The 21,619-nt window shown below is 39.4% G+C and overlaps 1 protein-coding gene across 6 annotated transcripts in view; it reads right to left on the bottom strand.

Annotated features, from left to right (window-relative positions):
- Window positions 1-21,174, bottom strand: part of GOLIM4 (golgi integral membrane protein 4) — a 74,531-nt gene extending 53,357 nt beyond the window's left edge. For 2 of the 6 annotated variants that reach the window (XM_079156387.1, XM_079156386.1), the window contains exon 1: window positions 20,633-21,173. In XM_079156387.1, coding sequence (XP_079012513.1) covers window positions 20,633-20,819 — 187 coding nt within the window. In that variant the 5' untranslated portion in view covers window positions 20,820-21,173. Of the gene's footprint in view, window positions 1-20,632 lie in introns of all 6 variants that reach the window. The other 4 variants (XM_079156385.1, XM_079156388.1, XM_079156389.1 and 1 more) reach the window with 3 other exon arrangements.
- Between the last annotated feature and the right edge of the window lie 445 nt (window positions 21,175-21,619).

The following is a 21,619-nucleotide window of genomic DNA, read 5'->3' as shown; positions in this document are numbered from 1 at the left end:
GAGACCTTGTAGTGGTTCATCAGAGCTTTATGTGATCTCTATATTTTTATTTTCTAAGTTAGTATCACTTTATGTCTTTGAACATAACTATGGTTAGTTTTCAACTATGAAGTCTTTGTATATAAGAAGATGAAGCTGGAAAATGAAGTTGCTAACTCATCCTTACGTAAGTATTTGTTTTTCCAGATGCTATAGTTTGTTAGCTATAAATGGTGGGTGGGGCTGACTTACTTTTCCAAGATGTGGACCAAGGACTAGGCACATGTCCAATGCTCTCACAACCTTGATAACTAGAATACTCTTTATTTTAACAGGCAATGGAACAAGCTAAGTGGCTGTGTAACTTACCATAGGTCATTTAGGCATCTAACTGGAGTCTGAATTTGAACTCAGGTCTATACTCATTCCAAATTTGGGGAAGTGCACACCTATTTCATCTTCCTAAGCAGGATCTTCAAATTGTGGCCTCCATAACGTCACTGAAATAAATGTCTACCTCACCAAACAGATTTGAAAGCAAAGTATAAAAATTCAGAGGAAGTGGGACACAGTGGTGCCCACCTGTAATCCCAGCAACTGCAGATGTAGCTTTGTGATAAAGCATCCCTGGATTCAATCCCCAGATCCAAAAAAAAAAAAAAAAAAGAAAAAGAAAAAGAAAAATGATAAACCCAAGATGAATTTTTTTTTTACTATTCTCTAATTAATACTTTATTAATTAATCAATAATTATCTTTTTTTCAACCCAGGGAAAAAACACTAATTTTTATTAACAGGTTCTTAGATGAATTACTTAAAACCATTAATTTCTATGACTTGCCTAGATGAGGCACATGGTTTTATACTCTGAAAGGGAAAGCCTATTGATTTAATTAACACTTTTCATATTACAGATCAAATCCTATATTCTGAAAACACTGAAGTCAGAAGTTCCTCAATTTTATACTTTTCAGACTAAGTTCAGTTCAGTCTTCTCAGTGAGGGTCATTTTCTATCCTGAGGTGTTAAGTCTATTCTAAGCCCAGTCCTTTTGAAGTTCACAGTGAAGGTGACAGCTTTCTCCATATTCCACAGGCCAGGGCAGCTCTCACAGAGCCAGAGTGGACCAGAGACAGGTGCCTGGGGCACACTGCATAGAGCGGCGACTCTCCAACCAGAGGAGGGAGGCCAGCAGAAAACTCAAGCACGACCTAGCGAAGCCTCCAGATCACATTGTCAGCGATTCTCAACTCCGGCACTCCCGGAGGAAAGGGGAGTTGTGCTAAATTGGAAAGAAAAACCTGCATTTGGAGTCAGCAGACTTGCATTAAACTTCCTTCTATATTTCATTCCCTTTGTCTTTTGGACACATAACCTTTCTGAGCCTCATTCTTTTAATCCATAATGTCAAGGATAAGGGCTTAATTCAGTGTGTGGCACATAACAAGTACTCAGTGAAATTCAGCTGACTTTAAAATAAGACAAGAGCAGAGTCTGGCACTTGTCCCAAGGCTGGATGATGAATGAATACAAGACGTGCAACATTCTGGAGAGAGCAACCTGGAGTGAAGGAGCTAGATATGGTGCAAGCCAGGACCTGGCCCAAGGGGAAAGAAAACAAGGCAATGGGCAGCAGGAAGAAGTCAGAACTCTAAGATGTTCTGGGGTAGACCAGATAGTCCACGAGCCAAGTCGATGACCCGGTTTGCTTAATGATAAAGAGAATGCTGACTTCACTGGTTTTGCTACTGAATAAATCACAAGGGTGGGTAACTTCAGAAAATATGTGAAGGAGTGGGAAAATATAGGTAATTAATGAAGGCTGAAGAACTTTAATGTAAAAATTCCTTGCTCTGAATGTTTTTCTAACATTGGGTATTTACATCCTCCCATGCAAAAACATCATGGCTGAGATGCCTGTGACTGAGTTCCACAGCTGTGAGCCCCAGGGAGGGAGTGAAATTTCATGCAACAGTAAAAACAGCTTCTGGGTATCAGATCTCTGAAGGAAATCTAGAAAGCAAGTTCAATTTTATAGCTGGTTCTAGACTCTGGGTTTTCTCTGGGCCAAATTCCTGGTACCCCTCTGTAGTGAAACTCAACTAGCATCACCCCAAGTTGCACTTAGGATCTTTGGAACGAAAGATGTCTGTAAGATTGGTCTTCCTGGTAGGCTCTACTCTGCAGGACACAAACCAGAATGTCAAAATGAAGGGAAGGCATTGTGGACGATGCTTACCCAGGTGTTCGTCACTAGGCACTAAGTGACAAAGCGTGAATCTAGTTCAACCTCATTGAGCAATGACAGGAAGGAAACAGACTGCCAGGTAAAAAGTACTCACTCACCACTTACACCAGCTCTGTGAGGAAAATGTGTTCTTTTGTTCGTTGGTTTGCTTGTAATGAAGCCCAGAAAGACTCCACACTTGCTTCATGACCGAAAACTAAAACTGACTTCAAAACCATCTAAGATATATTAATCAATGACAAAAGTTAAATAGAAAAACCTAAGTAAAATATAAGAAGTTGTTAAAAAAAAAAAAAAAAAAAAAAAGTTGAGTCCCAGACACATGCAAAAGTGGGCCAAAAGGAGCTACACTAAAAATAAAACCTCCCTTAACACTTAATTCCTTGAAAACAAAAATGGGGGAGGGATAGACTTAAGTCTTTATATACAATTCTATATAATCCTACCAGGGTTGGTTCTTTGGCTTTCAAGCCCACAGCAAAGTCAGATGAAACAACTTTAAAGAGGGAGATTCAATAACTACAGTAAGAAGCTGACACCAGCAAGGAGTACTATTTAAAAAAAAAAGTCACTACTAAGAATTAATACTAAAGATGCCTGATCCAAGACTATTTAATGTATGTGCACACTGTTCTCTGTAAAATGAACATGAATAGTGAAACAGACTTTAATGTAGTTTTAGTCATTTAGCCATTAGGTGAAATTTTAAAATGTATAACTAAATAATGTACTAAGATTTTCTGATTTCCTACTTGGTTTTTTTTTTTGGTTGTTATTGTTCAAACAGTATAGTTTGTTTCTTTCTTATACTCTGAAGATGGTAAAAGGAACATAGTATTACAGAGCAAAATAACACCCATAGAGACAGCAAGAGGGTGTTCCATCGCATAGCCACCCACAACTCTCACACTTCCTCCAGTTCTGAATTTTTTTTCTCTCTTCATTTTACTTATCCTCGCGTGACCCACACCATTGCCTGTCTTTCTCTACTAACAGGACTTCTTGAGAATAGGGACCACATCTCATTTGTGTTGGCAACTTCACAGTATCTAGAATAGTACCTTCTACAGTACACACAGTAAATACTAGTTAAGGCCACTACATTTTGTTCAGATACTCAATGTTGGCATACAGCCATGCACACAGAAACACTTTTATGTAAAATGGTTAACACAAAACCTCCAGGGCTTGAAAAGGCAAACTTACTTATCCATGTATGAACAATTGATTACCAACTGTATTTCAGGCCTTATCCTCAACTCAAAGATTATAATCATGGACATGAAATACCAGTTCTCTGGATGGAGGGTCTTTATAATCTTTGGGGGAAAGACAATCAAACAAGGTAGGCAACATCCAAGATGACACGGAAATGAGACTGCAGGTAGTAATAAGTTCAAATAGGAAAATAATGCAGGCTGATAGGTTAGGCAGAATTTGGGAGGGATGAACGTAGGCTTCCATAAGCATTTCTCTTATGGCTTATATAGGTCTTCCTCTTAACATGTCAAAGAAGAGATGCAGCTATGATGTCTATGGGTCACTCAGAGGTAAAACCACAAATGTGCAGCTTCTCTAAAACAACCAGTGAATCTCCATGGACAGCACACCAGCCTCCTGCACTGTCCCCAGTGATCCCCACCTCCTGGCACTTGAACCCTTGTGCACTTCCCTCAACTCAGGGTGCAGGGCTGGTCTGTGTGAAGACCAGCACACAGCACAAGTGCTGGTTATGAGAGACCGTGGTTTCCATGTTGGGCTCCACCTCTGTTGGATCCCTCACTCTGTGGGAAGCCAGCTGCCATGTCACAAGGACACGCAGGCACTCTACAGCAGGACACACGTGGTGAAAAACTGAGGCCTCTGTCCAATGGTGAGGAAGAGCCACGTGAGTCAGCATGGACAAGGATTCTCCCTGAAGACCGCAGCCCGTTAACAGCATGATTACAACTTATGAAAAACTCTGAGGCAGAACTGCCCAGCCAAGCAGCCTCCAGGTTCCTTAACCACAGTAAACCACGTGAAATAAATGTTCATGGTTTTGTTGCTTGAAGGTATTACATCTTAGAGCAATTAGTTATTCCTTTTCAGGAAGGGGCCTAAGTAGCTGAAGTCTGAGCAGAGGCCCAAATTAAGAATAACAAGTATTAATAGATCTTAGGAAGAACATTCCAGATGGAAGAGTAGCATGAAGATGCTAAGAAGGATGTGCACTTGGAATGTCCCTGAAACAGCTAACATGCCTACATGGTTGAAATCATGTTAGTGACATACAAGGAAGTTGGAAGAAAAGGGTTAAAACATCCTTCAAGGAGCGATGGAAAGTAACATTACCTAATCTACATTTTACAAATGATAGCCTTTGTAAACTATTGGACTACCATGTGGGACAGAAGGCTGTCAGCAAGAAAACCAAGTGGAAGCCTACTAGTCATCCAGTCAAGTGGTGCTGTCTATTATTTCCAGTAACTCAGAGTAGGACGTTAAATATAACAATGTGGCTTGGTAAGATACAAGACACATCCATATTTTAAAAGTAGAGTGAATACAACTTTATAAAAAAACTTATCCATATAGCCTACATCATTCCAACTGATTTTTGAGTGACACAGCACCAAAAGAGAGCTAGATAGTGGGGATATTAGATGTTATCTAGTGAGCACAACTCAAAATTCAAAAAAAATCATTTGTAGATTCAGTCATTAAAAATCATTATCTCTTGTTATCAAAACTATGGGGCCTAGAAACAAAGACCTTACCATTTATAAAAGAACTAAGTAGTCAGAACTTTTGGTGCCAACCAAACCGTTAAAAGTATTTAAGCAAAAACTAGAAAAGGAAAAAAAAAATTAAGTAACAAAACAGAGATGAGGAAGACCAAAAATAAAGCCAAGTTATTTTTTTTCCACATCAACATATTTCCAAAGGAATGAAGTCAATAATAAGAAGTATTTTTTTAAGTTAGAGAATAAATACACTGGAAACTGGAAGACTATTCACTAGTTTCATAAAGCATTTACAGTTTCAATTATTAGGGCTTAACAAGAATCTACATGTCCCCACTAAAAATTTTCTAAGGAGGCACTACTCACAAAAAGTACATAAATGATCCTGTCAAAAAAGTCTGCCTCTTCTTACTACTTCTTCTATTATATGCACAAAAAGCATGTCAAGATGACTCATAAGAAATATTCATTTACAAATCAAGTCTACATTTGTCTACCTGGAGACCAGTTTTTAGCTTCTGACATTATTAGACTAACAGATATGAAAAATCAAGTTTTAAAATGTAAAATACAAACTTCTATTATCTTATGAAAGAAGGTCAATATAATAACTGACTAGTCACACACACACCATATACATACACACACACACAATATACATATGATAAATACATAGGTATACCTACATATGTTCTATATTTATGGAGAGCTCACATTAAATGGTAATAATAAACATGCATCTTGGAAAATACTTAAAGAAATGCTTAAAATCAGGTAAGTTCTTCAGAAAACCAAAAAAGGCAGCATCTCCCTCTATGAATTTTCCAATCTTTTCCCTAGGCCTTGGGCCATAATAAGGGCTAAAACCATCAAATAAATACAAATGGCATGATTTTTTTCATTTAATTTTTTTATAAAATTATCTAAATGAATAGGTAACAATTTTCTTGGAAAAAAAGAAAACATTACATACATTTGCCAGAAGATTACATAAAATTTATAATGCCCAAGCCTATCTGTTGGTCCTTGTTTTAACTTATTCCAGTTCTTTTTAAACCCACATAAATTGGTATATAAAAATAAATTCTATGCTTTTCATATCTTATTTTGCTACTAAAACCAGCATACTAAATATGAAATACTCTAGTGAAGATGTTCTATTTCACTCACACTATTTCATTTATATCCTATTTCTTAATGGTGCACTTGAGTCATTAAATTTGTACACTCAAGAAATCAACGGACAGTAGGTGCCTCAGAAAAAGTATCTTGAATAAAAGAATGTATGTATTTATTGCCTTTTGTTTACAATTTATGATAAGTGCTTACTCCTTATAAACTCACATCCTCTGCCTAGATATTACACAAAAGGACTGATATTATGTTCTTTGGTGTTAATCCTTTTAAGAATTATATCAAGTCACTGTAAAATGACTTAAACAAAGGAGCTTTTTCTTTGATTTCATACTGTACCCCATTTTGAAACAGACTGTGGTACATAGGGCCATCTTTCCAAATGCTTCCCCCTCGCTGCTGGAGTTACACATCCACATCCAGCCGTGCACTCTGTAGTGCTTATCGATGTAGACAGAGTGCTCTTCACCTTCCCATTTATGTTGAGCTTGTCTGTGTGATCTGTTTGACCCACAGAAGGTAAATGGAAGTGACAGTGAGCCACCTGCAAGGTGTTAACACTCACCCTCTTGTGCTCCTGTGATCTCCCATGAGAAGATCATCCCCAGGTCACAATCCTTTCAGCTCAAGTTATAGATTAGAAGTATGAGGAGACAACCTGAAATCCACTAAAAACCTGTTGTTCAGGCCCAGGCCCAACCCAGCCCATAACAGCCAAACCACAGACCTGGGAACACAATTATGTTTGCTATTATAACTATGCTACTGTAAGTCACTCATTTCAAATTTTAATTTAATGGTCTGTGGCACCTACAATGAAAAAAGTGGTTAAAAAATAGTATTTGTGTATCACAAAAACTAATTTCAAAATTGTTAATGGTTATTATTAGGTTATTACTGATAATACACATGCTGAATTTTCTTTTATGTAAAATCACTTTTGTGTTACACACCACATAAAAATGAGGAAAAACAAATACTGGTGAGATTAAATGTTATAATGAAAAGGTTTAGAGAAGGAGAAGTCAGGCAGTACTTTAGTAGTAAAGTACATGTCTGCTGACAAGCCCAGGCCTGCCCCCCACAAGCTGGGTGCCCCCTGTCAGGTCAGCACAGTTCACAGGAAATGCTCTTTGAAACAGTTATAGTTTCAAATATTTCCAGTAGCCACATGTAAAAACACAGAAAGCGTATGTGCAGTATAGGACTGTAATAATAATCTATACATCACAATAAATTGAAATGCTGTCCCACAAAAACAATCAAGTTATATTTTACAAAAACTGGGTGTGACGGCACCTGCCTACGATCCCAGTACTTGGCAGGAGGATTACAAATTCAAGGACATCCTAGGCAACCTAGGGAGACCCTGTATCAAAATTAAAAGTAAAATGAGGTCCAAGATGAAGATCAATGGTAAGGTGCCCCTGGGTTCAAACCCCAGTAACAGGGAAAATAAAAAGTTACATTAAAAAAAAAAAAAAAAGGAGATTACACTGCTCTAGTTTTAAAATTTAAACTTAAATTTAACAAAATCTGAGATTCAGTTCCCTGGGCTCACTAATACTTTCAGTGTTACTGCCACACCAATACTACCATCAAGTCGTTCTGTTTCTCTGAGGGTAACTTTCCTCATGGATACACTAAAATAGTTATTTGAGATGAAGAATTTCAAACACAGGTGCTTACAGAGGCTGGGCTAGTAATACAGATACCCAAGGCAATTAAAATGGTATTTTGGTCAACTAAAGGTCCCTCATATCCCATTCCAAACAGGAATGCTGGTCCCATGCTAACGAGACCTCATGACTTTTCCAACAACTTGGAAATCTGGATGTTGACATAAAATTTCTTTTCCTTTTTTTCTTTTTTCTTTTTTTTTCCACATAGAGGCTACTATGAAACTTTTCAGAGCACTGCAAGGTCCAAACCAAAACATATCCATATGCTGGTATCTGTAACCAGGGCTCTTAGTTTCCTGCTCTACCAATCTATGATTTATTTAGAGGAGTGGTATGACTTCCACATCTAGAAGATAAAAAACACAGCCAGATAATCACTGAGTGGCAAGCTTCAAAGCCCCTCTGTGAAGTCAAGGTGAAGCTTGAGTTGCCTGGCAGCCTGCGGTGAATGTCAGAACTCTAGGGTGAGCTTAAACTCTTTCCACACAGCGGAATGAGGAGAAGTCTGAAACGGAATCATGCTAAAGTAAACAACCTAAGTCTCCAATGCTGGATAAAAAACAAGGTGCCAGAGATAGAAAAGGGGGTGGAGCTGAGTTCCCCACAGTGATTATCACCCTTATTACCCGAACCCAGATCCTAGGGAGCCTGCCTGGGTTCTCCAGGGTTGTGAGAGCCCAGAAGGAACAAGGTAAGCTACGAGTGGAAAGCTGCAGAGGGGCAAGAGGGATTAGTAGTTTGAATAGCTATCAGAACCTTCCATGTACATGGAGGACGGAGATGAAGAGGGGTGGCAAGTGGCAGTGCAACTCCAAGGAGACCAGTTCTTAAGTCCAGATGAGTCACCACCTGGAAGTATTCTTACTTGGCAGAATCTGAAAAGGGTAGCATGGCTTCAGAGGAGGCAAAGTGGAAACTTTTTGTGATGCTATAATACCTCATTTTAATTCCAGGTTAAGGAAGCCTTGGAAACTGGGGATAATAGTAAGAGCCCTGAATTAGGATTCAAGCAACTGAGCCATAATCCCAAAAGGTGCCACTGTCTTTCTGAGTGATTTGTTTCTCAAGAATAAAACAGTAATAATGTAGCAGATTGCTTTACTCTATAACGTAGGGTTTTTTCCAGACCAAATGACATCATAAAGATAAAGCAATTTGAAAGTATAAATTTCTCATATAATTTCAACACATTATTATTTACTAAGCAATTGCTAGTGGCTTCAAGGAATGCAATTTATTAAATGCTATTTAAGTCTCTAATCAGAATTATTCCAATTGGAGACAGGAAGAAGAGTGACAAGTTCTGATGACCCCATTACAAACTCAGGCACTTGCAGCCATGTCTAAAGTGTCCCATGGAAAGACCAGAAGAGGTCACCTTCCAAGATGAACTTGAAAGGACCTCAAAAGGTAGAATGGGCCCTGAAGCAGTGGTTCCTAAAACTTTTTCAGGTCACTGATGCTTTGAGAATTTAATTAAAACAAAAAGACACATATGCAGAAATGACATGTTTCTAGGAGGTTGGTTCATGAAGCCCCAAGGATCCCAAAATGAAAATGTTACCTGTAAGGAACAGAAGGTCACAGATGAGACTCCCCAATATGGTCTTAGGCAAAGAGTAGCTGCTAAATAGGAGGCAGTTTTGAGAACAGCTGGAGGCTAAGGGTTAAAAACAGAGCAGATTTTATAAATGCTCAGCCCTATTCAAAGTATTGCTACTATAGGCCCCTTGGGAGAGTTCTTAGAACCTATATGAAGGGTCTTGCACGGATTCACAAAAACAATCATTCTAGCTAACTGGCAGCCACTGCTTCCTTGGTTGGTGTTAACAGGAGGGAGTATCCTCCAGTTCAATTCCTAGGAATCCTAGCCAAATTCAGAAAACCAAAGGAAAATCATATGAGAGAAAAATATAACATGTAAGTCTCCCTAAGAACCACACTGCATACCAGCAATACTTTTCAGAACATGTAGGGGGTTGTCTTCATTGTGGTTTTTGAAGCAAAGAAAAGAGATCACATGTCATGAGGGTCTTAAAGGTATCCATGGAAATACCACCATGAGCAGAAGGCCACAGGCCCTACAGTGCCAGTGAACATTGCAGCAGCAACCTGGCAGCCAAAGAGAGAGCAGTGACAGTGTAGGATGGCTAATGCCACAGAAACGCAACAGCCAGTCCTCACTGACAGGAGCAGACCTGGCCTCAAAGCTCAAATACGGATGCAAATGAATTTTGACAAAATATCCTCAATTCATTCCCAAATCCAATCACAAATAAAAATAAATATGTTTCAGGTAGAGAATGCATCAGTTATTAAGCTGATAACAGATACTGCACTTTATTTTAGCCAAAAGACTGAAAAGCAATGAAATACATTTCAGGAAGTTCAAAGAAAGTCAAATTGAAAATAGATATAATTGTCTTAAGTATCTCTGATGATTAAAACACATTGGGGAGAATGAGAACATACTCTGAACTTAGAATTACAACTGTTCAGAACATACTTAATGATTTTTTCATAATGTGCTAAAATACTCTTCTTTTGATTTTATTTTATTAATACCACATAATACTATTCATATATCATATTTTTTTTAAAACTTGACTTTCAAAGTAGCGGTGAATGAAAAAATCGAAATCACCAGTCAAGCAATTAATGCTTCAAAGGTATCTAAGACCAGAAAACTTTGTGGAAAAAAAATGATCTATTAAAAAACAAGAACTTCAGCAAGGACTGCAGTCTATAAAGTCAGAAGCAGATGAAAAATGCTACTTGAAGAGACACCCTGCTCTTCCTTTCTATTTACTTGCCAAGGAAATGCAGTTACTGGTAGGAGGAGGGAAATTTAACATATTATCTACAGGGTTGGAAACTCCCTCAGTGAGAGGGTACCTTCCACTTTGTTATTTCTCTCAACAGTCTACTAGCTGCTTTATACTTCAGAGATTTGTATGGAATTTTAATTTTTACAGGTTGGATAGTTAAGCACAAGATGATTTTCCTCCAAAGTACCAGGATTTCAAATGCCACTTCTTGCTAATATACTTTGAACTTTATAGCAAATCATATTTTAATATGTAGTTTTACAAAAGTATGAAGTAACATAATCCAAGAAAATAACTGAGAACACAATCTGCATGTAGCAAGTGCTCCCTGAATGTAATGATTTTGGTAATGATGATGTGGCCCACAGTGACAACCATAATGTTCAAATAAGGATTCTTGCCTCCCTGGTAGGCAGTAACCGAGACAGTCCCCAATGGTTCCAACCTTCTGTTCTTCATATCCTCACAAACCTCTTCCCTTGAGTGTGGGTTCAACTTGGTGATTCAATTCTAAGGAACCAAACATGGCAGAAGTAATGGAATATCACTTCCAAGATTATTAAAATGCTTCCACTTTCATTTCAGTACTCGCATACCTCTTTCTTTCTTGGATCTCTTGCCCTAAACACAGATGGCCACCATGTTGTGAGGCAGTCCTGTGGAAGGGCCCTGCAGAGCAGAAGCAAGTTGGAAGTGGATCTTCTCAGACCTGCCAACAACCACAGGAGTGAACTCTGAATCAGTCCCTTCAATTCCAGTCAAGTGCGGAGAGGACTTCAACCCTGGTCAGCAGTTTGACTGTGACCTCGTGACAGACTTTGAGTCACCCAGCTAAGCCCAGATTTCTTTCCCAAAGAAGCTATGAGATAATGTTTGTTGTTCTAAGTCAATTCATTTTGAGATTATAAAGGTTTTAGAAAGGTAAAAGTGGATTTGGAATTGTGTAGTGGACTTTAAGAAGAGTGTTTTGAGAATGTAAGAAGTTGAGAACATACAGCACACACAACTTTGAACTTCAAGAAAATTGATACAAGGACTTAAGGGAACATGATAAAAAGTTCATAAGAAAGCAAAAGTCATAGAATATAAAATACCTGAGAGTTTAGTAATAGCCACACTTAAGTGCAGTTATGTGGCCCACAGTCACCTGCACTTATATGGGAAGTAAGTATTTCCAGATAAACTGTGTGATCCAGTTATGATTTCCTAGAAAAATGTTACAGTTATCACTTTGGTTTCTTCTATTTAATATCAAACTATAGGGAAAAAGTCAAATGCGGGGAAAATGTCAAAATAAAAAAAGAAACCAGAAGTCAGAATTTGATGGTTATGAAAATTCTCAGCCTCTCTAGATAGAAAATCATACTACAAATAAGAAAGACACTACAAGAAAACATGGTTCTACCAGGACACTATCACAGAAACACGATCTAAGGACAAAAGCTGAGGGTATGGCCATCACACCTCTTTATTACGACCTTGGAAGGATTAAAAGGAATGTCTCAAGATACATTCAGTCACATCACAGGACCTCCAAAGAGTGTCTCAGATCCTCTAAAGAAGCCTTTAGGAAGTTTGAGGGCCTTGTCCCTTACCTGTCTAGTGTATGCCAAAGTAGAGAAGGACAAATTTCCAAGAGAAAGGTTGATGTGGCTTTTGTCTAGTGGGAAAATTTTTCAGGAAGTTTCACAGGGAGCCCACAAAATTTTTGAGAGGGTTGTTATCAGGAGAAACGAGGCCACTATGAACTGAAATGAAAGAGGCCATGGACCTCCAAAATTCTACTGGCAGGAAGAAATATGAAAAAATACTCAGTTGCAAACATATTCTACCTTTCATTTAAAAAGGCAGAATCACTCCAAGGCTAGAACCTCTTTGCCCAAAGGCAGTGTCAGGAGCCACTGGAAAATTATTGCCAGGCCTCAAGGCCGCATCACAGAGCAGTTGCCAGCTTGGATTTTAGAATTGCTATGGACCACTGACCCCGACATACTTCACATTTTCAGCTTCTTTTGAACAGAAGGATATAGGTAGTCTGTATTAAAGGCAGATAATTTGACCATTTAGTTTCACAGTTAAAGAGAAACTGTATTTGAAGAGTTATAATTAAGGAATTATATCCAAGAAAGCTCACCACACTTGGATCAAACCTGAATGACTTTTAGATTTTGGCTGATATAGTTAAGATTTATTTTTCATGTTCTAATAAAAGTGATATTTGACGGTATTACTTAACTTGTTTTAGAGCATCCAAATCTCTAAGCAGAATGCAAAGTCCTTTTAAAAATTCCCTCTCAGCTTAATAAAAGGTTAAGATATTGAGGCAGTATGACAGAATGATAGAAAATAAAGATTTATAATAACATTAAATCTCACTAATGTAAAACTTGATTAATTGCTCTATTTAAACCAAATTAAGTAATCAAATAATTATCAGCTATCCAACTTTAATCAATGTTTATTATTATTTTTAGCATTACAGCCATTGTCAAGACAGCACATAAGCAATGTCAGAGTTTTCTTAAATAGCTTCATTTGAAATTTTTGTTATTTCCTGCAAAATTTTCAATTAAGGAAGAAATTCTGAATAACATGTGAACTGAAAAATGGAATGTTTGATTCCCCTAAAATGATAGTATTTTTAATTCACTTACTCTCAAAGAAAAGCAAATGGTATCATTCAAATGTTCTACAAGACCTAGAATGACAGCACATCTTTTACTTCTCTATTCACTATCTATCATAGTGTGACATTTTATATATGAAAAATAGTTAAAGCAATATTTTTTAAATGTCAGACTCTTACAGAGAACAATTTATTCCATACCCATGTCCCCTGAGGCAACGGGCCTGTTTAGTGAAGCTTATTAGTGAAGGCAATGACTGACAGACATGTCCTCAGTGCAAGCACTCTTGGGCCAATAAAAACAAAGAACACAAATACGCCATTCAGAAATACACAGCATTGTTTAAAAATAGCAATGCCCATTGCTGTTCAAACTGAGAAAAGGGTGCTGATGGTCTATAGAGACAGCACAGGGAGGTGAAGGAACAGTATCTTGTTTGGGAGTCAGGGTGTGTGGACTCTGGCCTTAGCTTCAGACACTCAGCAAATGACTTCATCTCAGAATTTAGTTTATTAACTGTAAAATTCAGTGTTACACATATCAGATTTGACCAGTTAGTGCGTTTCTAAACTTCAGACCTCTCACATGAGTTCTTTTTTAAAAAATTTTAACTTATTCCTTTTAACTATAAATGACAGTAGAATGTATTTTGACATACTGTAATACATGTAGTGTAACTTTCCATTCTTATGGTTGTACACGATGTGGAGTTACATTGATGAGTTACATATATGAGCATAGGAAAGTTATGTCCAATTCATTCCACTGTCTTTCCTATTCCCATCCCCCTTCCCTACCTCACATGTATTCTAATCACACCCATGCAAAACCTGTAGGGTACTAGGAGTTAACAAAGACTCACTTTCCCCTAAAATAAACTTCTGGAAAGAAAACTTTACACCACTGCCTCATCAATTAAAAATTTGATTTACATGGCATTAATGGATGGGTAATCAATACATCATTTAAATTAAAATTGTATAACATAAGACAACAAAACAATTATTAAGTTCTAGCTGTCAGTCTGTTGGTTACCTAGTCTGTTTGCTTTGAAAAAAACAGGTGAGCAGTCATTTCTAGGAGATTCTAGCATCACACCGAGAGTTTCTCCTTGATTTGTCAAGAAAATGATAAAAAGGAATTATACGTTTTCATCATATGATTTGATGTTATTTCAGGAAGCATCTGCATCCACCAAAAATCAATTCCAGTGCCAACCAAGATCATCTTCCACAGCAGCAGCAAACGTCTGAAACCCTGGAGATGCTGCCTCAGATAATCACACCTGTTACTTCCAACTCTAAATTTTATCTTGAATTCTCAGACGACCCACTTAACCTACTTTCTCAAGCCATTAATATCATCATGAGAGATACTAAAATAATTTTGAGGGCAATGGTGTGTCATGGAAAAAAACACAAGCTATAAAGTCACATTAGGGTTCTAAGCTCAATTTCATTAGATCACATCTTTTCACTGCTGGGTCAATTAACCTAAGCCACAGACTGGTCATTCACATGAAAGTGCTAGTGTCTCTGATTAACAGTATCATGCATGTAACATGCTTAGCAGAGTACCTTGAACATGGTAGGCACTCAATAAATGTGTATTGAAAATAAATTAATCTCTTTCAGATAAATCTTCTAAATCCTACCATGATAAATTTACTCCTCTTATCAGTGGCTCCAAAGGGAAATAGATATTACCATTTTTCTTTCATAGTAAGCTATATACATATACTTTTCACTTCTAAACAAAGCTAGAAAATTCACAAATCACCTACTGGCAAAAGTAGCCAACACATTTTGTCCTTCATGATAAAACAGGAACACTTGGTTGTCAAACTGAAAAACAGCAACTCTTGGCTGCTGTTCTGTAAAGTGTTTTCAGTTTTTCTTTCCCGCCCCCCAAAAGGGTAAAAAGTGTAGAAGAGACGAGAGTGTTTCTTAAAGTTTCATCAGCACACAGCTCTGAAAACAGTCACATTTAGGCCACAACTATTAACGCCAGTACCTACCACATGTAGTAAAGCATTGGCCCCATACAGAGAAGCCCAATACTAACCCAGCAACAGCAGTCCCGGTCATCTTAAATACATAGTAGTAGTATCATACTCCAGGACTCAAGCTAGTCACTTTAGGGACAGTATTTGTAATTTCTACAAGTGTGCAAGATAGACCTCCTTAGCCCTAATTTGAATGTGAAGAAAGTGAAATTCAGAGAGGTCACTAGCCTGCCTGAGACCAAACTACTGGTAAACACCAGTTTCACTCCAGCTGCATCTGATGCCCACAGGAACTCTCCCTTCAGTAGTCCCTACTGTCTTTCTTCAGAACATGAAGACGTGAACAATCTTCCCGAGCGCTTGAAAAGTCATCAGCTGATATCAATTCCCCTTTTTGTTTCTCCCTCCCCTCTTCTGGTTTCTCCCCATTGCTTTGCTTTTGGGTCTGCTCCATCCTCAGTCTTCATTTCCCCAACTCCAATTCACTTACTCTTTCAGCCACTGAAACAGTCTTGTATCCCAGCCCTATAGGAAACTGTCCTTGCTGAGACAGGAAAAAATTTAAAAAGTGGAGGTAAGGTTTCAGAACACAAACTAAGAGCACAATTCTCTTACATAGTCAACCAGTTATTCTCATTATAGAGTTGGCATGATCCATTTTACAGGGATGACTAAGACACACATCATGTATAGAACTGGTTATATACTTCTGTATGAATCATATGCATTTAACAGAAAGTTTTACTCAGTTTTTTAAAGTATCTAGAGCTTTTATCTTCTAATCAGGGAATGAATGAATGTACATGTAAAAATCTATTGAATTTAAACAGCATTCTTTTAAACAACAGCTTGATAAATATCTACTTTTATACTGTAAGATGCACATTAGTGAAACTGTCTATTTCATAAACAATGTCTCAACTGAAGTTAATAAATCCTAGTTTTGCACTTGAAAATGACTGCATCTACCACACATTGCCCACACTTGACACCTATATTAGAGGTCTGCACATCATTCTGTTGCATTCCCCAATAGCCCAAATGCAAGTTTCAAACACTAATGATCCTCATGATAGCTTATTAAAAATCCTATTATCCCAATTATTACACATGAAGAAACTGAGTCATAGGGAAGTTAACTCACTTGCCCAAGATCACAATAAAAAGGATAGAAGAAAGCTAAGGCCATTGCTCAGATTATTCAGCTCACATCTACACCTCACTTCCCTCCATAAATAAGTACATTCATAGGCAGGGAGAAGACTACATAGATATAGACTTACAATTTACTAAGTACCTACTGTATGCCAGGCACCTGGCACTGGAGATGAAGGAATTAAAAAACTGAACTGATGGAGATTTTTCTGTTTTGAAAGCAGATTTAGGAAATGTGGAAAACCAAGATGTAACCAATTTCAATAGGAATTCTCTATGCTTAGGCTAGTGGGGCTTCCTAAGTGGCAGAGAGCCCAATAGGAAGGAAGATAAACTTAAACAACAAATGTAACTCTCAGAAGCACCCAACTCTTTTATTTGAAACAGCCATAATATACTTATCTGAAATAGGAACATTTAAAACATTATGTAAACCCTTCTCAACTTTTTTTTTTTTTTTTTTTTTTTTGGTCATCATAGGGAAGATAAAAGGCACCACAGTGCTATAACCCAATGTTTTAGGAACACAGGGCTCTTTGCCACTAAAACTATTTATAAAACTCTTCACAGTTCTCTTTCTCCCAGATCTTAATGCACATGGTCATTCACTTAAAGTTGCTCCCCTCTCCTAATCTGATATGATCTAGAAGAGAGTCCATTCGTAACCATACTCTTAATTCTATATTTAAATGTTAAGGAAGAACTCTTCTCTAGAGTAAAGGACTCTGGATTTATCCCTATTTTTCTATTTTCCTTGATGTTCATTTAGAAATAATCAAAGTAGGTGGCTAATTACAAAAACAAATTTTGTCAATTTCAAAATTTGTACAAACCTGGGAAGAGAAAAATAGACAAACCAACTCGAACAGGGACTCTGATGATATGAACAGCTGATCTTTAAAGAGCAACTATGTGCCAGGTGTATGCTAAGAGTTCTATGGGAATTATTTTATTTAATCCTCAAAACACCCCTGCAAAATGAGTTATCCCAACCTCCTTTTTATAAATAAGAAAAAAGAGGCCAAAGTTCACACAAAAAGTTGCAGAACTAGAATTTGAATCGCAATCCAAAAACCAGTCTGCTTTAACTCGCGTGCTTAGGATAAGACACAGATGTCTCTGGGGCCTAACCAACAAAAACAAATGTATAAAGTGGCTCAGCTTTAAGATTATAAAGTTGTGTTCCTCAACCATGGCTGCACACTGGAATTACCTGGGGAGCTTTAAAGACTACTGAGGTCTGGGTTCCACCCCCTACAGATTGTGCTTTAATTGGTCTGGGAGCTGCTAAGTGATTCTAATGGGCAGTCTAGCCCAAGAAGCACTGCTAATAGGTACACAGAATGGTGCACTTGAAAAGCAAAGAAAAAAAAATTAAATGTGAAATAAATATTGTGCTGTTCAAAGGTTGTTACTGCCTCTGCTACCAGCATGTGACCTATGCCCTACTCCTCAGTGCAACTAAGGTGTCAGTGTAGGACCTAGAAACATTTATGACTGATGGATAGATGGACAGATAGATGACTGATTGACTGTCAGAGACAGGCACAGACATGGGTTTTAGTGGAGGAGCAGGCTAGTCTCTCAACTTTCCCCATGCCACCCTTCACTATCTCCTGTTTATGGGACTATTCCACCACAAAATTTGCTCAGGGTAAAAAGTAACCTCCTTTAAAGAAATTTCTAGAGTACAGCCTACTCTTCATCCAAAGATGACCCAACTATGCTCACTTAGTGAATGTATATTATCTGGTTATAGAACAAAACTACTTGAACTTTTTCAAGAGTCAGGTTTTAAAAGAAGGTCACTCAAAATTAACTCTGATTTTAACCCAAGCCAGCTCAAGAGATCCTGCTCCCTAAACAAGTCTTAAGAAAGGAGAGTCTAATGCCCTAAAAACCCATCTATGCAGGTAGTAGATAATACTGCTAAGTAAAATATCATGTGTATTGCAAAAGGAAAGAAAAAGCTGCATGCCATCAGAAAATATTCATTAAATGGCCTGCAAATGTGAAATCCAAAATAAATGTTACAGAAGAGTAAATCCATTTTTAAAAAAAAAAAGAGGAAACTTTAGTCTGCTTGTGAATTAATTCTTTCTACATAATCATATTTTAAGTGTTGCAGCAATACAATCCAAGAGGAAACGGCAAGAGAGTAAATTAGGAAATGAACTTTAAGGCCACCCATTCAAACTAGGTACAAATATTTTCATCTCCTGCTACAAGGCAAAAATTATGCATTTTAATGATCTCCTATTACCATTTTCCACCCCTCTCCCTACCTACTATCACCATGGAAAGAAGACAAATTTACAGAGAAAAGAAATTGAGATTGATTTTCAAGTGGAACACTGCAAAAAAAAAAGCTGTGATTCAGAAACCCAGGTCTCAGTCAACAAGTTCTGGCATTGGCAGTTAAGGCAAGAGAGCTAGTTGGGCAAAATATTTGTTGTTTGGTTTGATTTTTCAAAAAGCAGAGACGCAGAAGCAAAACCTAAGAAAGCAGACAAGTGCCTGGGATTAACTTCTCACTGCAGTTTGTTGTTTAAATTAATACACATGGATTCTCCTTTTGAGTATCAGGTACTATATAATGCCAAGGATGTAATGGTGAAAATGAAGCCCTGCCTTCCTGGGTCTCCTAAATAAGAAACTAAGGAACACAACCCCATGAACCCCATATATGCCTCTGCCACACCTTTGCGAAAATCCAGTCGCCCTGATGTCCTAGTAGACAGCAAGTTTTTCTGTTGGTCTTGGTGAACTGAAAATCATAGGGAAGCTGCTGTTAACTTCTAAATAAATAATACTCACCCTTCTCATACCACAACTCATGGGTAAATCTGAACATACTTAAAGAAAAATTTTTAACCTAAGAGTGTATCAAAACAGGTTTTCCTTTTGAGCCAAGCCCAGCCACATATTTTCATTGCTTGTGGCTATGAAAGCTCAGTGGGCTAAAAATACTTTCCTTTTTCTAAGTCGGGAAGAACAAATGAGTCCAAGCAATCAGCTGTGTATCATTTTCTCTCATCTTAAAGTTTTTACTAGAAAACACTCAGAATAGCTGGAGCAAGGAAAAGGCATCTGTTTTATATTTGTATACACATACACAAACAGAAAGGCCCCTCCAGCTTGCTTCTGCTTAATAATATAAAATAAGCTCTATCTGCATTATCAGCAAAGACTGTCAGCATTTCAATATTTATCACTGTGGCAGGGGTTGTTGGAGAAAAGGCTATATAAGTGTTGAAAACAAACCACAAGTACAGGTAAAAGCTACAAGCTTTCAAAAAATATATAGGTATATATGATGATTATGTCCTTAACAAGACCACATGGTGCAGTCATGCATCATTTATGTTTCTGAAATTTACATTAAGTGATATTCCAAACTAGAAGGACACAAGCTTTAATTCTTTCTACAGATTTTGCTCAAGTTATGTTTGCTGTGTCTGACAAAGTGAAAAATTGTCTCTCCTTTGACTTCCCAAAGCTAATTGCAAGACAGACAGACAGACAGACACACACAGACACACACACACACACACACACACACACACACACACAGCTCTGTGATGAACTAAAAGCTACTCAGGAAGACAAATTTTAATTAAAAAAAAAAAAAAAAAAAAAAAAGACAAAATACCTGCAGCATCATGAGCAGTTAAGTAGTATGGACTTTTCCAACACACCCGAAATCTCTCAACTCACCCTATTAAACTAACAATTAAAGAAAAATAGCAGGTTTAAGTCCCATTCAACTGACTCTAGTTGGGGTTATTAGGTCACAGTTTATGTTTCCTTGGAAAACATCACTACCCAACTCCCCATTTCTTAGGCAACTGGCAAAGTCAACTTGAAAGCAAACACCTAGAAACCACAGAAGGGACGGGCTGGCAGAAGCGGCTGGAGAGCTACTAGTTTGTCTGCCTGGACTGTAGCTGGGCCTTTGACAAGTGCTAGGGTAAAGGACTCCTGTGCACCCGCCCACCAAAGCCCGGCTGGATGATGGGCTGGCGCAACCGATTTCAAAGGAAACCGCAGAAAAGAAGGAAGAGAATGGGGATGTCATCTCCCCTGACGCTGGGGGGCGGGGGTGGGCGGCAGCCCTGCACCGCTCACTCTGAAGTCCCTGAAGGTCAGAGGTGACACAGCAGTGCAAAAGGCTCGCGAACGCCACTTTTTCAGCCCCGGTGAAGGCGCGGGGCAAAGTTGGCCGCGCGCCGGGCGCGTCCACTGTACCTTGTAACTGGGCGGAGAGGGACTCCTGGTGCTGCTGGTACTTGAGCGCCACCGCCTCGGCTTTCCGCAGCTGTGTCTGCAGCTCATAGTAGAGCATCGCGCCATAGAGAAAGCCGAACACCACGGTCAGTAGCAGCAGCGTCTGGAAGATCCGCTTCTGTTTTCGGGAGCACATCCCGTTTCCCATAGTCCCGCCTGGACCCTGCGCTGCGGCGGTCGCCGCCGTCTTCTCCTCTCCTCGGCCCGAGCGTGCGTTCAGCAGCGGCCACCGCAGGAGGTGGCCGGACACCACATGAGGAGGAGACGCGAGACACAAAAGCGGGGCCCGAGGGGAAGTGGCGCCCGCTCAGCCCCCGCGCGCCGCGGGGCGCACAGCCATCAACGCAGCGCCGGCAGCGGCCGCCAAACTTCTGCAAGGCTCGCTCTCAGCGAGTGCCCGGGCCCAGAAGGGGGCCCTCCGCATACTTTAGGACTGGCTGCCCTCGCGCCAGTCCCCAGACACCGCCTGCTCTTTCCCTCCTCCCCACTTTTTGGCCCCGCTGTCCCCGGCGGCTCTCGGAGTCCCGCCCCGGCTGCTCCCCGCCCCCTCGCGCCGGCTCCCACTGCACGACTTTGTTGCCACTTAGAAGAGAGGGTGCTAGCCCAACAAAGGGAGCGGGCTCCGGGCGGCGCCCCCGCGCATGGCCAGCCGGGTGGTGGACAGGTAGGGGCAGATTGCCTTGGCCGGGTTTGGGGCAGGGTGGTACAGTGTCACTGACCGGGCTGCTGGAGCCTCGGCTGCCGCCACCTCCCACCCAACTTACGTGTCACCCACGGCCCCGCTATTCTGGCCAACGGGATTCCGGGAGGAAGTCCCACTCGGGCTCCCCGCTCATTGGGCCGGTCAGAGCCGCCGCTCCCTCCCTTCGGAGAGGCAGTGCTAGGCTCGATTGGACGCCCGCATTGTCCGTCCGACCCCGGGCCGCGCCTTCCCTCCCAGTTCGGGGC

Source organism: Sciurus vulgaris (assembly GCF_902686455.1).
Source record: "Sciurus vulgaris genome assembly, chromosome: 10".
In the NCBI taxonomy this organism is placed as follows: domain Eukaryota; kingdom Metazoa; phylum Chordata; class Mammalia; order Rodentia; family Sciuridae; genus Sciurus; species Sciurus vulgaris.
This window is presented reverse-complemented; position numbering and strand designations above follow the sequence as displayed.